We start from the raw sequence: 16,754 nt of genomic DNA, 5'->3' as shown, positions 1-16,754 counted from the left end.
TTTTTTTTAATGAAGGGAATTTTGGTAAGGCACATGTAAACAAAGATCTGACTTTTGTAAATGACGCCAAATTTCGTCTGCTCTTGATAGCAATTTACAAACAAAAAGGAGGACTACTTCACCAGCTAAATAAACTGCCCACATTATCAAATCCAGTCAATTAGTGCCTTAATATGTCAAAGAAAGACCCAATGAATGATTAAAATAACAAAACATTTAATTAGTGAAATACAAAATGTTCGGTACCTCACATTAGATTAAAAAACATGACTTTTTTTAACAGTTCACATGCATGTCAAATTAAATGTAAAGGACACTTGAATTACAACAGAAAATATGCTACAAATTGATACCTTTATGGCAGTTATTACAGTCCCTCAGCTTGAGTCTAAAGGACTGTTATTATTCAATGACATCAGGAAAGACGATTGAGATAAAAACTGTTGCCATTTCCTGACAATTGCATTTCACTGGCAGAACACTGATAAACCTCAGTACAGAAAGAGAAAATGACACTGACATGATCCAAATGAAACTACAGCGAGGCTTGACAACATAAGATAAAAATACTATTTCACAAGATAGCTTCTCTTATACATAACACTGACCATGATTTTCACACACACAAACCCTAAAAGTAACAAGCAGTTTATTTACAACAGATGGCTAATAAAACTAAGTTGGTAGACTTAAAAAAATAACACTATATAGATAGACTATCATAATCCTCCCTTAAACGATATATATATATTTTTTGTAGGTCACTTTGGTAAGAAAATCTGCCCAAAACGCATGTAAATTTTAAAAGTTTACACAAAAAGGGTTTTACGAAACTTCACAGATTGAAAATCCTAAAAGAAGCAGCACCACGGATGGCAAAAGTCACCGTCATCCAGACAAAATAAATACACTTCAACAAGCATGAGAGCAGATGGTTAAGGGAAAAGGGCTGATTCAATACTGACCGACTCTGCGGCGAATCACCTGATTCACCACGGTTTAAACATTTCATACAGTTTTATCAAAACAAAACGGACACCAAAGTGGCAGAAGCAGGTCTCAAGAAAAACAGAACTGACTTTTACAAAAATAATCATTGCTGTGTATATACACACACGTATCAAAGACAGAAAACAGGAAAGCTGAGGGGAAAACTGCTGTTATCTTATATCTCTCACTGTTTTGGGAACTCGAAGGACTTTGTAAATGTTGTTGTGAAAGACGGTGGAGAAGTGAGGACGAGAATCCCTCGATATGAGAGTGCAAAGTGGCACTTTTCCTGCATTTTGGCTGTCCTCCACATCCCAGATCTCAGGCATGCTGCATCCGGGCCTGGAGATGAAGGAAAACATGTGTGAGACACAAGACATTATGGAAGCTTGTTTCGGTCACAAAAAAGGGGTAATTGTGACCTTTTTTCACCTCACAAATGAGAGTTTATATCTCACAATTCTGAGAGACTTCCTACTTTCCTTTCTGTGACTTAATTTACCCGAGTTGCGACTTGACTTTGTGACTTCCAACTTAATTTCTATGACTTAATTTCTCTACGAGTTCAGACTTTGCATCATCCGACTTTGTTTCTCCGAGTTGCGACTTCCAACTTAATTTCATCTCCGACTTCACTTCTCCGAGTTGTGACTTCCAAGTTCATCTCTACAACTTCATTTTTCTGAGTTCAGACTTTGCGTCATCTGACTTTGCACCTTCCGACTTTGTTTCTCCGAGTTGCGACTTCCAACTTAATTTCATCTCCGACTTCACTTCTCCGAGTTGTCACTTCCGACTTCTTTTCTCCGAGTTCATCTCTACAACTTCATTTTTCTGAATTCAGACTTAGCGTCATCCGACTTCATTTCTCCGACTTTGCACCTTCCGACTTCGTTTCTCCGAGTTGCGACTTCCAACTGAATTTCATCTCCGACTTCACTTCTCCAAGTTGTGACTTCCGACTTTTCTCCGAGTTAATCTCTACAACTTCATTTTTCTGAGTTTAGACTTTGCGTCATCCGACTTTGCACCTTCCGTCTTTTTCTCCAGGTTGCGACTTCCGAATTAATTTCATCTCTGACTTCACTTCTCAGAGTTGTGACTTCCGACTTCTTTTCTCCGAGTTCATCTCTACGACTTAATTTTTCTGATTTCAGACTTTGCACCTTCCGACTTTGTTTCTCAGAGTTGCGACTTCCAACTTATTTTAATCTCTGACTTCACTTCTCTGAGTTGTGATTTCCGACTTCTTTTCTCCGAGTTCGTCTCTATGACTTAATTTTTCTAATTTCAGACTTTGCGTCATCTGACTTCGTTTCTCTGACTTTGCACCTTCCGACTTCGTTTCTCCAAGTTGCGACTTCCAACTTAATTTCATCTCCGACTTCACTTCTCCAAGTTGTGACTTCCGAGTTCATCTCTACAACTTCATTTTTCTGAGTTCAGACTTTGCGCCTTCCGACTTTGTTTCTGCGACTCCACTTCTCAGAGTTGCGACCTCACTTCTCAGAGTTCATCTCTACAACTAGATTTTTCTGAGTTCAGACGTTTCTCTGACTTTGCACCTTCCGACTTCGTTTATCCGAGTTGCGACTTCCAAATTAATTTCATCTCCGACTTCACTTCTCCAAGTTGTGACTTCCGAGTTCATCTCTACATCCAACTTTGTTTCTGCAACTTCATTTCTCAGAGTTGAAGACTTGTGACTTCTTTTTTCAACTTCATCCCTATGACTTAATTTCTCCGATTTGGGACTTCCAACTTTGTTTCACAGATATAAACTCATAAAGTCCAAATTTATATAAACTTGCAATTCTGAGATTAAAAAGGTCACAATTACCTTTTTTGTTTTTTATTCCTTGGCAGAAATACATATCCCGCACATGACATGAGGACAAAAATGTGTAATTAGTTTCCACAACTTAATTTGCTCCCCCGTTTTAGTCAATTGTAGCCATGTCGCATTAATTCCTTCCCTCGTTTTGATTAAACTAAAACGAGGCACCAAATTATTACAACATGGCCACGATTTATCTAAAGCAAGGGAACAAATTAATAAAAAGAGGGAATGAATTCTTCATTCGTGGCCATGATATAGATATATATACGTGTATATTTTTTACCCACATGCCATGTGTGGGGCTCTGTAGAAACAAGCTTCCATAAGAAATGATCAAACTCAGTGGTAGTAATTTAAAGTATGCATCATTTACTTGGAGCGTCTGGTGCACCATGAGTCCTCTAAGATGAAATAGTCCACCTGCAGCTTTAATAAGTTTTGCTTTACTTCCTCAGCTGGCTTTCGGCTGTACATGGCGTACACCATCTTTGTTCTTTCTCTGAATAATAAGTACAGAATGCAATCAAACACTTTACACTGACAGAACAATACAAAAAGAATCTAATAATAAGTTAAGTACTTCAATATAGAGACAAAATGTATGTTAAATCATGTCTACCTCAATCCTGCGTCTTCATAGTGTGGGTGATTCACTATGGCTCTGCTTGTGGACAGTTTCACACTTGCCATGGTGGGCATAGCACCAGCAAACACGGCATCTACAGGATGCAGGAGTCAGAAATGTAGTAAGACGTTTCATTTTGCACAGTTAAAAAGTAAATCCAAAAAGACAGAAGTTTCTCACCAGGGCTTGTGTTGTCCTTAATCCACTCCAGAAGCTCTTCTTGGGGGAAGTTACTGAATTCTCCAATGATGCCCCATTGACTTTGCAGGTTGGTGAGTCCTTGGACTGCCATGATGGACAATATTCCCACAACTGTCATCTGGAGTTTAATCTTCTCTCCTATCCAGCCAAACAGCTGCAGATGAAGAGCCAAAGAAATGAAAACATTGAGTCCAACCGCATCTTCGATTTAAATGCTTTTGCCCAAATCAGCTTTGTTTCATTCTGAATATTTTGGAGCGAATTGCTTAAGAAGAAAGGTGGATGGTCAGGTCACCTGTCTGGAGCAGATTAAACAGGACATGATGCACATGTGAGGAGTGAGGAAGAGCTTCAGTCTCATGATGAGCACAGCCAGCACTGCAAACGCCACCAACTGCAGACTGTGGTACACCAGCTAGAGAAACAACGGACACAATCATGACAAGATAAATACAGCCTCTGGATATCAACTAATACTCCATGAGTCACTATATATTTTTGATTATCAATTTTTTTGTATATAATTTTGGTAAAATAAATAAATAAGTGGAGCAATTCCATTAGAATCATAAAAAGCTATATTACCACTCCTTTCGCCAACAGCTGGGCCCTGAGAGAGATAAAAGTAAAGGTGTAATTAACCAAAGAAACGGTCCAATGTAAAACATACACTACCGTTTAAATGTTTGCCATCAGTAAAACTTTTTGCAAGAAATAAAAAAGAAAATTGGTGACACTAAAGACATATTATGTTACAAAAGATTTCTATTTCAAAGCGGTTCTTTAGAACTTACTATTTGTCAAATAATCCTAAAAAAAACTGTTAAAAATTGTTTAAACTGTTTTCAACACTGATAATAAGAAATGTTTGTTGAGCAACAAATCATATTAGAATGATTTCTGAAGGATCATGTGACACTGAAGACTAGAGTAATGATGCTGAAAATTCAGCACATGAATAAATCATAAAATAGTTAGTGTAAACTGTAATAATATTTCACAATATTAATTTTTATGTATTTTCGACCAGATTGATGCAGCCTTGGTGAGCATAAAACACACAAAAATAATAATAATAATAATCTTACAGACCCATAAATATATATAGATAGACAATAGAATAACATTTATTTTACTGTATATTTTATTATATATATATTGTTGCGTTTTTACTTTTGCATCACATTTTCCCTCATTTGTTTCTGTTCACCATTTATGTCCAAAACAATCATGCCAATAAAGTACTGTAGATTAGTCTGAAAAAACAAACCCCACATAGAATACTTACTGCTCGGGTTCATCATCCTCTGACTTTTCTGCCTTCTCATTTTTGAGAAACATAAAAACATCCTGCATAGTCTGTACTCAGGAAGCAAAAGGAGGAAGTATGTTTTAGTGTGTAAATAACTCGGTTTCCTTTCTAGAAAATGACAACTGTAAACTAACTGATAAACTATGAAAACTGATGGAAAACTGGAAACTTTGAATATTTGGGGCAGTTAGACAAAAGCAGGGCACACATGATAAAACTTGGGAGAGGAAAATCATCCATTATCTAAGTGAAAACAACTCACCCTTCTAGCAATAAAACCCACAATCAGCACGTTAACTGGAAGCAGCATGGTTTTGATGTACCGAATTAGAGTCTGAAAACACATTCATTACAATGAAAAAAGCTTTTGAGAGGCAACCGTTGACTTATAGCAAGAAAATAGATCGCCCTGATCCCATCACCCACCTCTGCTTCAATGAAGTCAAACTCAGCTGCACACGTGTACATCATTGTGTCAAAGTCTTTGTAGCTTGTGAACTTGGATTTGATCAGACTGCTGATGTGGGCCTATTGCAAAACAAAACGAAAATGTCAAAAGCCTTGAGAAATGTTTCAAGGACCCCTCAGGCTAAAGCTAACTGATGTTCACAGCTAGAGAAAACAGCACAGCTCTCATTTTACTCACATCATCAGATGCCCCAAAGATCACAGACAGCATGAACTTCAGAATGACAGTGGAGACCACCCATGCAAGACACTGCACGACCTAACAAAAACATCTTGGTTAGGCAATTTTTTGTTAAGACAGGCACATTTTTACTGATGCATCCAACAACACTGGACGTGCTCTTACCCATGTTAAGATTCCAGGTTTGAACGTACCAACCAAACGGTCCCTCAGTGCAATAACCCCCTGAAAAGAAAGTAGACCAACCAGTAAAGCTGAGGTTTATTCACAGTATGTTTGTGTTTGCGGTCATCTATTTGTATGCACTTTGTACCTAAAGGGCTAGTTCACCCAAAAATGTGTCATCAATTACTCTCCTTCATGTTGTTCCAAACCCGTAAGACTTTTGTTCATCTTCGAAACACAAATGAAGATATTTTTGATGAAATCTGAGAAATTTGTCCCTCCATTGACAGTCCACACAACTACCAATTTGTGGCTTTAAAAAGTTCATTAAGAGATCATAAAACAAATTTTCTGAAGAGACAAAATCACTTTATTTGATGAACAGATTTAATTTTATTTACGTATAAACATGGATCACTAACAGAAGCTCAACCATACCTGCTTGACGCACAAGGACAAACCACATTGGTTTTCTGTTTCCACTTCCTGTTTATGGTATCTGATGTGCGAGTTGATGAATGTTTATATGTGAATAAAAGCCTAAATTACATTTGTTCATCATTAAAAGCGATTGAGTCTCTTCAGAAAATTTGGACTAAACCACTCAGTACAAACGAATCCATATGAACTATCTCTTAACTTTTTAAAGCGTGGAGGGACAGAAATATCTTCATTTGTGTTCCAAAGACGAACTAAAGTCTCATGGGTTTGGAACAACATGAGGGTGAGTAAATAATGACAGAATGTTCATTTTTGGGTGTACTAACCCTTTAATCATGGATACTTATGCAATCAGACAATGGCACTATTTGCCTAGCATGTTCTCTGGAAGACAACATTCATATCATATATCACCAATCATTTGACAATCATACCAGCTTCTACAGCAGTGGTTGTCCTGGAGGCACCCCGGCCCTGCACATTTTGTGTGTCTCCCTCATTTATCACACCTGATTCAACTCATCAGCTCATTAGGAGAGACAGCAAGAACTAAATTAGGTCTGTCTGAAAAGGGATACATACAAACTGTGCAGGGCTGGGGTGCCTCCAGGACAGGTTTGAAAACCACTGTTCTACAGTGCTTAAAACCATCCATCCTGAGCAAGTAACAGATGGAGGCAAATACGAGGCCTCACACTCACCCAGATAGAAACCAGTGAAGAGGCGTAGAAGGACGTCAGCAGCATCGAGTTCCCGAACATCAGAAGAAAACAGATGGCCAAGGAGATCTGTGAGGAGCAGTCAGTTCATCAGCGAATCAGAAAGACAACATGAGCAATATTGTGGCTATAAAGATTACTCATCAAAAAAAAAAAAGACTACATTACCATGTGTGTCACTAAGACGGACTGCATTTTTGTCGGACTCAGATATCCCAGGATATATGAAGCAAAAAGGGATGCAACCTGTGAAACACAGAAACGTTCTTGTCATAGCATCCTTTGCTATTGTACTGCAAAACAATTCTCTCATAAAGGTTGAAATTGAAAACAGGATATTCCTGAGGCATGCCAATCATGTTAGACTTATCTACAGTCAGTTTTCATCAGGCAAAAATATGATTACAAACAGGGCTTGACATTAACACCGGCCAAATGTGTGGATTTCAGCAGACGCAGTCATTCCTACTATCCACTTTAGCAGGTTGAATTATATATCTATAATTTTAATTATGGTCTTTAAAAAGGAAAATAATAAACCAAGTGCAATGTAATGTTGTCAAAAATATAGATTTTGATGCATATCAATACTGAAATATCTGAAACACTTCCAATACTGATTTTCTGCAGAACAGATACATGATACCAGCTGCGCTTTCTCGCTCTCTCATCTCTCTGACAGCAAGTTGACTCACAAACCCGTCTCCCCTTACTCACTCATACAATTTTACTCATTCCCGCATTTTGTGCTCACGCCTAAAGTGTGCACACATAAAGCTGCCTCTCAGTAGTAAATTGAGTGCTTATTGAACAGTCAAATACACACAAAATGCCAGTCTTGGCGAGTATTCAAATAAACACAGTCAGTTATGTTTTATGTGAACAGTAACAGTTGAGAAAGTAAATGCATGTGTAACAGTATAATGGAGCTGTGCGTCAGGTCTTAAAGTGACAGCAGCCTAATATACCTGCTGCCAAATAATGAGATGTTAAAAATATCTATATGGCAGTTTTTCCTCATCTTCGTGGTATCAATGTCAAAATTGTGGACAGTGAAAATGCTGAGTGGCTAGTAATTTTGGAAAACCACTAGCTACCGTGGTTGGTGAGCAGAAAAAGTTCATGTCAAGCCCTGATCACAAATGAGTCTGTCTCTGGGGGTGAACTGCATACATTTCTTTTAGGAAACATAAACAACTGTTCAAAAGTTTGGGATCAGGAAGGTATTTCTTTGCAAAGAAAGAAATGAATACTTTTATTCAACAAGAATGCATTAAATTGATCAAATGTAAAGCAGAAAACATTTATAATGTTACCAAAGTTTTCCATTTCAAACAAATGCTGTTATTTTGAACTTTTAAAGAATCCTGAAAAATGCATTACAGTTTCCATAAAAAAAAAAAAAAAAAAAAAAAACAGTTTTCAACATAAATAATAAGTAACCCCTTATTTACACTGCATATGTCTGTGCCGCATTATGGCTCAGATAAATTTTTCCGTCCTCCACGCGGTGTCAACTCACAGCCGGAGCATTTCAGAAGTGAAGAGACTGGATGTGCGAAACCATGAGATTTGCATGTCCGACGTTGTTTTTCTTGATTTTTGGGGTTCTACCATGGTTAAGTTGGCTAAATGGTTATGTTTTTCAGGCTTGTGTTTATTGCTATGTCCTACTTTTTTGTGCTGTATACTACCGACAAATTTATACACTTAAAAGTTATGAATGACTTACATCCTCAATTATCTTGTATCTATATTTCACATTCAGTGCCTGTGAGAAAGAGGAGAACACACGCCTATCTTTAGCGAAGCAGCGCGAGAACCGCTTCTGGGACGCTCCTGAAACGTGCCACAGCGCGGCTGGTATAAACACAGGCATTGATATAGCTTTGTCATCACAGGAATAAATTATATCTTAAAACATTAAAATAGCAAACAGTTACTGTAAATTGTAATAATATTAGTGTTTTTACTATATTTGATCACATAAATGCAGTCTTGATGAGCAGCAGAGACTTCTTTCAAACACATTAAAAATCATACCAACCCCAAACTTTTGCATGGTAGTGTATGTTCAGTATTTCAGGAACACTTCCATCTAGTGCAAAATTTGTTAATTGTGTTCAATTTCAGCGGGATATTCAAGGATGAAAGGTCGCAGAAACTAAATGTTTCATTTGGCTGCTTTCTTGTACTCCCTTCAAATATCAGCATTTAGTTTGGCATGCTTACAATCAGTCATCTCTTCCATCACTCACCTGGGTAAGCAAGACAAATTGAGCAAACTGCCACGGCAGCATGAAGAAAACATTGGAGATTCCCAGAGCCATCATCGTATGCTTGCTTGGGTTTTTTGTCCTTAAAATAAAAAATATACTTCACTGTATAGAATAATCAAAATCTGTATTTCTAATGATAAATAAAGTCAACACAAACAACAGCATTAAATTACATGGGAACAATGTAAAAGTAGATGGGTTAGAGGAAATAAACATAAACATTGCTTAAATGTCTGACATCTAAAAGGTCTTAAGCCATCTCAAAGTACAAATAATGAGTGAACGTAAGCATGAAAGATTTAATATGAAGTGGGAATACGTGGGAAGAAAGCAAGTTACCGGAGGATGTATGTGAGCAGAAGCATCTGCAGAACCAGGAAGGGGTAGGAAAAACTCTCTCTCAGAGGTGGCGTCCACATGACCCGAGTACTCTGGGATTCAAGGGTTCAAAAGAGGGATTGAATCTCTAAACACTAGGAGACCGTAGCAAAATAAAACACTATATGCTTAAGAAAACTTCAGCTTTACCTCTCCATGGTTAAAGAAGAAACACAGAACCGTAACGGTGCCACCCAGTCGACTGCCACTATAAGAACATTCAAAAAAGAAAGAGCATGTTAGTTTTTGAAACAACACCGTTAAGATCAACCATTTGGAATCAAAAAGATCCACTTTCTTCTGTATCGATTGAAGGACTCTTCTCTGACTGAGGTGTTTATTCTAGATTATCTAGGCTCTATTACCTTAGATATGTTCCATAAATAAAGAACAGACTCATCATCGCCCCATTTAACAGGAACACAAAGGTGACATAGAAGTATGCAGGATCTCCCAGACCTGTGGAAAAGCCACTCAAGTAAGTAAAATATCTGCAAAATGAAGAAAATTTGGCTTTCAGTCACAGTCAATAAAATAGCACCTTCTGCCTTCACTTTTTTTGCATGTCAAAAACACTTTAAAAATAAGCCTTCCTTCATGACGAGTGTGTTGGCAGAAGTAAAAGACGCTAGAAAATGAGTAAGTGCAAAAATAGGTTCAAGACATTTCATGCATTTTTAATTGTAACTACAATCAAGGAAACTTTAGGACATCAAGACAAATTAGAAGGTCATTGCAATAACAAATAAAAGTTATCCCATTTCATAGTGTTAGCTACTGCAAATGCTCTAATATTAAACAAGTAGATGTTTGGGTCAAACAAGGCTTCTCAAATACCTTCACAACTCTCCACTGGATCTAGACCCTCCCCTCTGTTGATAGTCCAACACATCTTGGTAGAAAACCCAAAGAAATCCATTGTGCTGGTGAATGCTCTGTACCAGCTGGCCAAGACCACCTGCAGAACAAGAGATGTTCATTTCAAAGCTCAAGCTAAAACTGTGGAATAAAGAGATTCCATTGGCATTCAGAAGATGCCAAAGAGGTCACCTTACCTCGGGGTACAAGTTGAACCTCTTTAGAGTGTTTATCACCAGAGGGTATTCAGTGAGCCGGTCATTCATGACCATGTAAAGACCATCCATGAAGGAAGGAGCCTCAATGATGGTCTTGAAATATGAGTAATACAGTCCCTATAAAAGGTGAAAAGTGTGAGTTATACACACACACACACACACACACACACACACACACACACACAGAGAGGTTGGACAATGAAACACTGGCCAACCTGGTGTTGGAAGTATCATGCCTATATATGTGAGGCCTGGAGGCCAATCTTCACTGAATTTACACATTAGTTTGTGTCTTGCTGGCTCATCTGTGACCAGGACAGCAAGTCTTTGTGGTGTATTGAGAGCTTTGGAATCCAGGGCAATGTCGGCATACCTCCATGAAGGAGTAACTGTTGACTCAAGAGATTGTCTAACCCGGATTGTATCCAAAAAACATAAATCTACAGCTGCCAAACTCACTGCAGAATTAAATGTGCACCTCGACTCTCCTGTTTCCACCAAAACTGTTTGTCGGGAGCTACACAGAGTCAATATTCACGGTCGGGCTGCTATAGCCTATGTCGGTTGCAATGGTGGCAACAGTGCAAACCATGGGCTGTGGACAATGTGGAAGATGTATTGTTCTCTGATGAGTCCACCTTCACTGTCTTTCCCACATTTGAGGCTTAACACCCGACCAGAGTAAAGTAGGATGGTGAATCAGTGTTGGTTTGGGCTGCAATATCAAGGTATTCCCTACTGAGCTTGAAGGGACGTCAATGCCAAGGACTACTGAACCATTTTGGAGGACCATGCGCACCTAATGGTTCAAACATTGCACCCTGAAGGGAGTGCCGTGTATCAGCGTGATAACGCCCCATTACAAACAGCAAGACTAGTTGTGACAGAAAGGTTTGATGAACAACTTGTGGTGAAGAATGGTGAAGTTGAACAACTCCCATGGCCTGCACACTCACCAGATCTAAATATTTTTTAGCCACTTTGGGGCATTTTGGAGGAGCAAGACAAAACATTTCCCTCCACCAGCATCACATGGGGAACTGTCCGCTGTTCTGGAATTCGTCATTTCCAAGACTAATTGATGCTGTAACCCTAACCCATACGAATAAATGATTGTGGTCTACCAGGTGTTTCAGTTTCATTGTCAAACCTGTGTATTTAACATACATGAACACACACACACACACGTGTGTGTGTGTGCGCATGTGTGTGTGTATGAATTCAACAAGGAAGTAATTACCATCTCCGTTCGAAAAGCCATCTCCTTTTCCAAAGATGACATGTGTGAAAAGTGTCTGTCATTTTCAAATAGATGTGAGAGATGATACCTGAGAAATACAGGAATACGTATTTATTTTGTCATAAGAGGAACATTATTGTCAGTTTTAAATGTCTAAAGATACTTACCAGTGTAAAAATCCTGCAATAAGAGCTGTGGAGAGAAATACAACAGGTTAGGTGACTTTGTCCAGGACAGACCAGACCGCTACGTGGCCAGACTGAAGGACTCTCATCTTAATCTGACCAATCAAACTCTAGTCTCTAGTAGATGACGTGGTAGAAGTTGCCTAGTTTAATACTGATTCTTGAGTCTGAGCAATTATTTTAATCAATTAGCATCGGTGTTAAAACAGTGGGTGGTTGTGGTTGATATAAACAAATCTTGGGAATTGTCAGTAAATTACATGTGTGGTCATCATTGGCTAATAACTGAAGCGAAATGAATTAAATTTGATTGGTTGCCAAGTACAGTTAACATGTAAGCCTTCGCAAATAATACACATTTTAAACTGGGAATTTAGTGTTGTTTAAGAATAAAAGCTCTACACAACTTTGTTGTTTACAAGGCGAGCTGTTTGATCCTGAGGACATGCTAGATGCTAATCAGAATAGCCGTTAGCTACCTAGCGGCTAAGACACAAAGCCTTACCGAGAATAAGCACTGTTATTCCTCTTGCAAAAGCAGACGGGCTCAAACCCAAATTGTTCATAATGAACCCAGCAAAAAGTCCGTTTTTACTCTGGAGAGCCGAGCCTTTCCCATCTTTCCCACGCCTGTTTTTCCCCGAGACGGATTGACTCCTGTCCTTCTCGCTGCTCTGGTCCTTGGCATTTGTTTTTCTCGTTTTAGCTACCATGTTCTCATATTTCTGTCCGTAATAGAGGAACAACAGGAGCGTAGATACGCGATACGATCAGTTGTTTTACTCTTCCAAACGCCTCACATCTGTGTTGCTGCACAGTTTGAGAGCTCTGGGACTTCACTGATCTGTTGAATGAAGCGGGCATCGCCCCCCTCTGGACGCAGCGCTCATCTGTCAGCGTCACTTACCATGGCAACGCGTTTAATTAACCCGTGGGTAGCCATGATGATAAAGAATCTCGGCAACTCGTAAAAACCAGCCGGTAATGATGCATTTAAATAAAATGGATATATACTGGCATATTATTATAAGATATTACATGTAGCCTAAGGCAGCGGTTTTCATACCCATGAAGAGTCGTCAAACATAGCATTTAAAGGGTCACTTCAGTGGTTTAGCATTAGGCTTTGTATCAGTAGATATACTGTATATCAGTAGGGAGCAGCTATAATTTTTCGTGTATTAAGACCCATTTATACTGTGAAAAATTGATATTATAAACATATGTAAAATATGATTTGGTAAATATTTATTTTCTATTAAATAATAATTTAATAATAAATATAACGGTAGCCTACAGTGTGAGTAAAACAGGTAATAATGTAGCCTGTATTACCTTTTTAACTCATACTGTAGCCTACAGTTATATTTATTATTAAATTATGATTTAATTGATCTATTTAGTCTATATATCTTTTTTTAAAATAATTTATTTATTGATATATGCTTAATCTTAATTTAATTCGTGTGAAAAGCCCTGGCATAGGGAATGTAATCTCTCATTCATTAAGTTCTTTAGCATGTACACTAACAAATCTCTGAGTATTTTTTTAAATATATATATTTCGGAAATATTCTTGTTAAATGTAGCTATTGACTTCAGCTGTCTGTTGCCAAATGATAGGCCTACTATCATTTGAGGTGCAGAAGATAATACAAAATCAGAATGATCCAAAATTTGCAAAAGGACAAGGTGTGTTCACACAGACTTTTAAATACATTTTCAAAGAAAGAGAAAGAAAGAAAGAAAGAAAGAAAGAAAGAAAGAAAGAAAGAAAGAAAGAAAGAAAGAAAGAAAGAAAAAAAGAAAGAAAAAAGAAAGAAAGAAAGAAAGAAAGAAAGAAAGAAAGAAAGAAAGAAAGAAAGAAAGAAAGAAAGAAAGAAAGAAAGAAAGAAAGAAAGAAAGAAAGAAAGAAAGAAAATGCAAGCTAGCTAGTCATCCGTTTGGTAACTATGGTGGTCGCTTTGCCCGTTTTTGAATGACGAAAGAACCGGTTCATAAGAGTCATTTGTTTGGGAATCGGAACACACTGCACTGCCTCATGTGTTGTGATGAAATCAACCGCTTGATGTCGCTGTGATACAACAAATCGAGCTGTGAGCCTGACGACCATAAGACACATTTGAAAGAAGGCCATACACTTTATAATTTGTATAATAGGCATTAACTGTATACTAATAGTAAGGTTCATATAATGTTGATTTAAAACCATAGTGCATATATACAGTAGGCTATATATATATAAATACATTTTGATACCCTGCAGCGTATACAGGGCTGGTTTCACAGGCAGGGTGACAGACATATTAAGCCAGTATCAGGCCTTAGCTTTTTTATTTACCCCCGGTTTCACAGACAGAGCTCAAGCCTATAACCCCAGACTAAAATGCATTATTGAGCAGTTTTAACTGAAAGCATCTTGCACTGGCACATCTTAAAATATGTCAGTGCCATTGTTTTGATTCAAGATGTTTTTGTTTTCTAAGGCACATTTATAAGAGGTGCTTAAATGTACTTTTGGCAATAAGTTGAATGCAGTTCTTGAAGTGGGCAAGGAGCTGATGGAACTAAAGCCACAGGAATCTGTTTAGTTTGGAACATGCTGAGAATAAAGGCTGGACTCCTTTTTGATGGTGACATCACAACCGTTTCTCTTCATCTCAAGAAACAAGGCCAAAGCCACTTCTCAACAGGGTATCTGAGGGGGAACAGTTTTTCAGTTCCTTTTTACTTGTAGGCCTTGGGATTAGAAAAAAAGCTTACTTTCACTGGAAAACATGCATGAGAACCTAATGGATACAGTGACTTATACAGTTTGTTCCCATAGAAGTAAGAAATCACTTTAGATAAAGCTGTTTTAATTCATTGTAATTAATTATCATAACAAATTCATGTAATGATTAGGGTAACATGGGACAAGATGCCACCCTTAAGAACAATGTACATTTACACATATATATATATATATATATATATATATATATATATATATATATATATATATATATATATATATATATATATATATATATATATATATATATATATATATATATATATATATATATATATATATATATATATATATATATATATATATATATATATATATATATTAAAAGTGTCATTAATGTAAAACACTAAATTAACTTTCTATAAAAAATGTAATGTTGACAATCTAGTTGTATGAATAACCGAAGAAAGAATCCCAGTAAAAGAGATTCATCTGAAAGGTGAAATTAGTCTTTTAGATATATAATAGCATATTAATATTTGCATAGGCCTATTTAATTGCCCATATTTTAATTGAAGATATGTCATAATAGCAACACTATGAATGCAAATTTGTGATGAAATGTACATCTAATTCATGGGAATACTGAATAACCCCATTAATTACAATAACTATTCAATTAAATGTAAATATATTATATATAAACATATTATATAAATATTCATATACAATTTTATAATTTGATCTTTTTACTTCAAAATAAAAAGTATAACTTTTACTTAATCCCTCATTAACAAATACACACAAAACACAATGTTTCGCCTGACTAAATCTCACAAATGTTGATATTCAGATGAATGACAAAATAAAAAATAGCATAGCCATTCATCAGAAGTGCTGAAGAGATTTTGTGTCACCTATGGTCAGGAGAAAAAATTAAGGTGGGGAGAATGACTCTACACCATGTGTGTATATTATTAATGACAAATTATTATTGAGAATTAGTTATTAATCAATCATTAATTCATTATATATTAATTTGCTGTTGACAGTTGATAGTCATTGTATTGCAATTATTATTATTTTTTTACCTTATATTCTTTATTACAAATTACGGACCTACTTTATATTAGGTGGCCTTAACTACTATATACTAACATTTTAATTAATCATTTGATACATTGCAATTATTGTGTACATATGTTTTTACATTGTACTTACGTTTTTAAAAATACCTGCATGTAATTACACCTGTCCCTAACATTACCTGTATCCCACCACAATATCAGCAAATGTGTTATGCAATACAATATGAACACAGTTAGTACATTGTACTTATTTTTTGATGTAAGTACATAGTAGTTAAGGCCACGTAATATAAAGTGGGGCCCAAATTACTCTTGGCTTGTCTTGTTTACCTGGTCTATTTGGTTAAGCTTTTTATCTCATACTAGATGACGATGATGGTCATATTGAGCCTAATCACATAATAAGGCATGAGCTGGTACAGACAGTCCTGCAACATCCATCATGTTGAAGAGGTGTCCGTTCAATGACGGTCTCAGGTGCCAAGCGATGAATTGTTTTCTGCCGCTGTACTGATCTCACCCTGGCCTTTCACGGCCTCCGAGTGAATCACTGGTGCTAGACATAACCTAAATACAATAACGAGACTCTGTGCCCATCTTGAAAGTTATGGTTAGGGGTGCCACTGAAAATGTCTGTGGTGTTAGCACAGCTTGTGGCCACACTGAGTCAATTTGTTTTTTCAGCAAACATAGCTGAGATCTGGCCCGTTTGGAGGGTGAGAGCGTAGGTTCTGCTGTTAGCTGATGACACCTCCTGTCCAGGCGCTCGGGTTGCCAGTTTACTTGGCCCATCATGAAAGCCAACAAGCAGATTCAGCTGCGTCATCATTTA

At 37.2% G+C, this 16,754-nt stretch overlaps 1 protein-coding gene across 2 annotated transcripts; it reads right to left on the bottom strand.

Annotated features, from left to right (window-relative positions):
- Positions 1 to 194: 194 nt before the first annotated feature.
- Positions 195 to 12,979, bottom strand: dpy19l1l (dpy-19-like 1, like (H. sapiens)). Of its 2 annotated transcripts, none has more exons than XM_079837768.1 (22): positions 12,606 to 12,979; positions 12,083 to 12,107; positions 11,916 to 12,003; positions 10,655 to 10,792; positions 10,437 to 10,557; positions 9,965 to 10,058; positions 9,750 to 9,807; positions 9,561 to 9,652; positions 9,201 to 9,300; positions 7,111 to 7,188; positions 6,925 to 7,011; positions 5,783 to 5,842; positions 5,615 to 5,695; positions 5,395 to 5,496; positions 5,231 to 5,302; positions 4,945 to 5,015; positions 4,242 to 4,266; positions 3,952 to 4,071; positions 3,636 to 3,810; positions 3,450 to 3,549; positions 3,204 to 3,329; positions 195 to 1,332 (listed from the first exon to the last, which is right to left on the bottom strand). In XM_079837768.1, the coding sequence occupies exons 1-22, from the start codon at positions 12,811 to 12,813 to the stop codon at positions 1,161 to 1,163; spliced, it is 2,193 nt and encodes a 730-aa protein (XP_079693894.1). In that variant the 5' UTR covers positions 12,814 to 12,979; the 3' UTR covers positions 195 to 1,160. The 2 variants fall into 2 exon arrangements, with proteins under 2 accessions (XP_079693894.1, XP_079693895.1); XM_079837769.1 differs by having other exon boundaries at positions 5,615 to 5,686; positions 12,606 to 12,975.
- Positions 12,980 to 16,754: the final 3,775 nt, after the last annotated feature.

The sequence above is a fragment of the Gobio gobio genome (genome assembly GCF_949357685.1).
Source record: "Gobio gobio genome assembly, chromosome: 15".
NCBI classification, from domain to species: Eukaryota; Metazoa; Chordata; class Actinopteri; order Cypriniformes; family Gobionidae; genus Gobio; species Gobio gobio.
The sequence above is the reverse complement of the archived record's forward strand: the minus strand, read 5'-3'. Positions and strand labels throughout refer to the sequence as shown.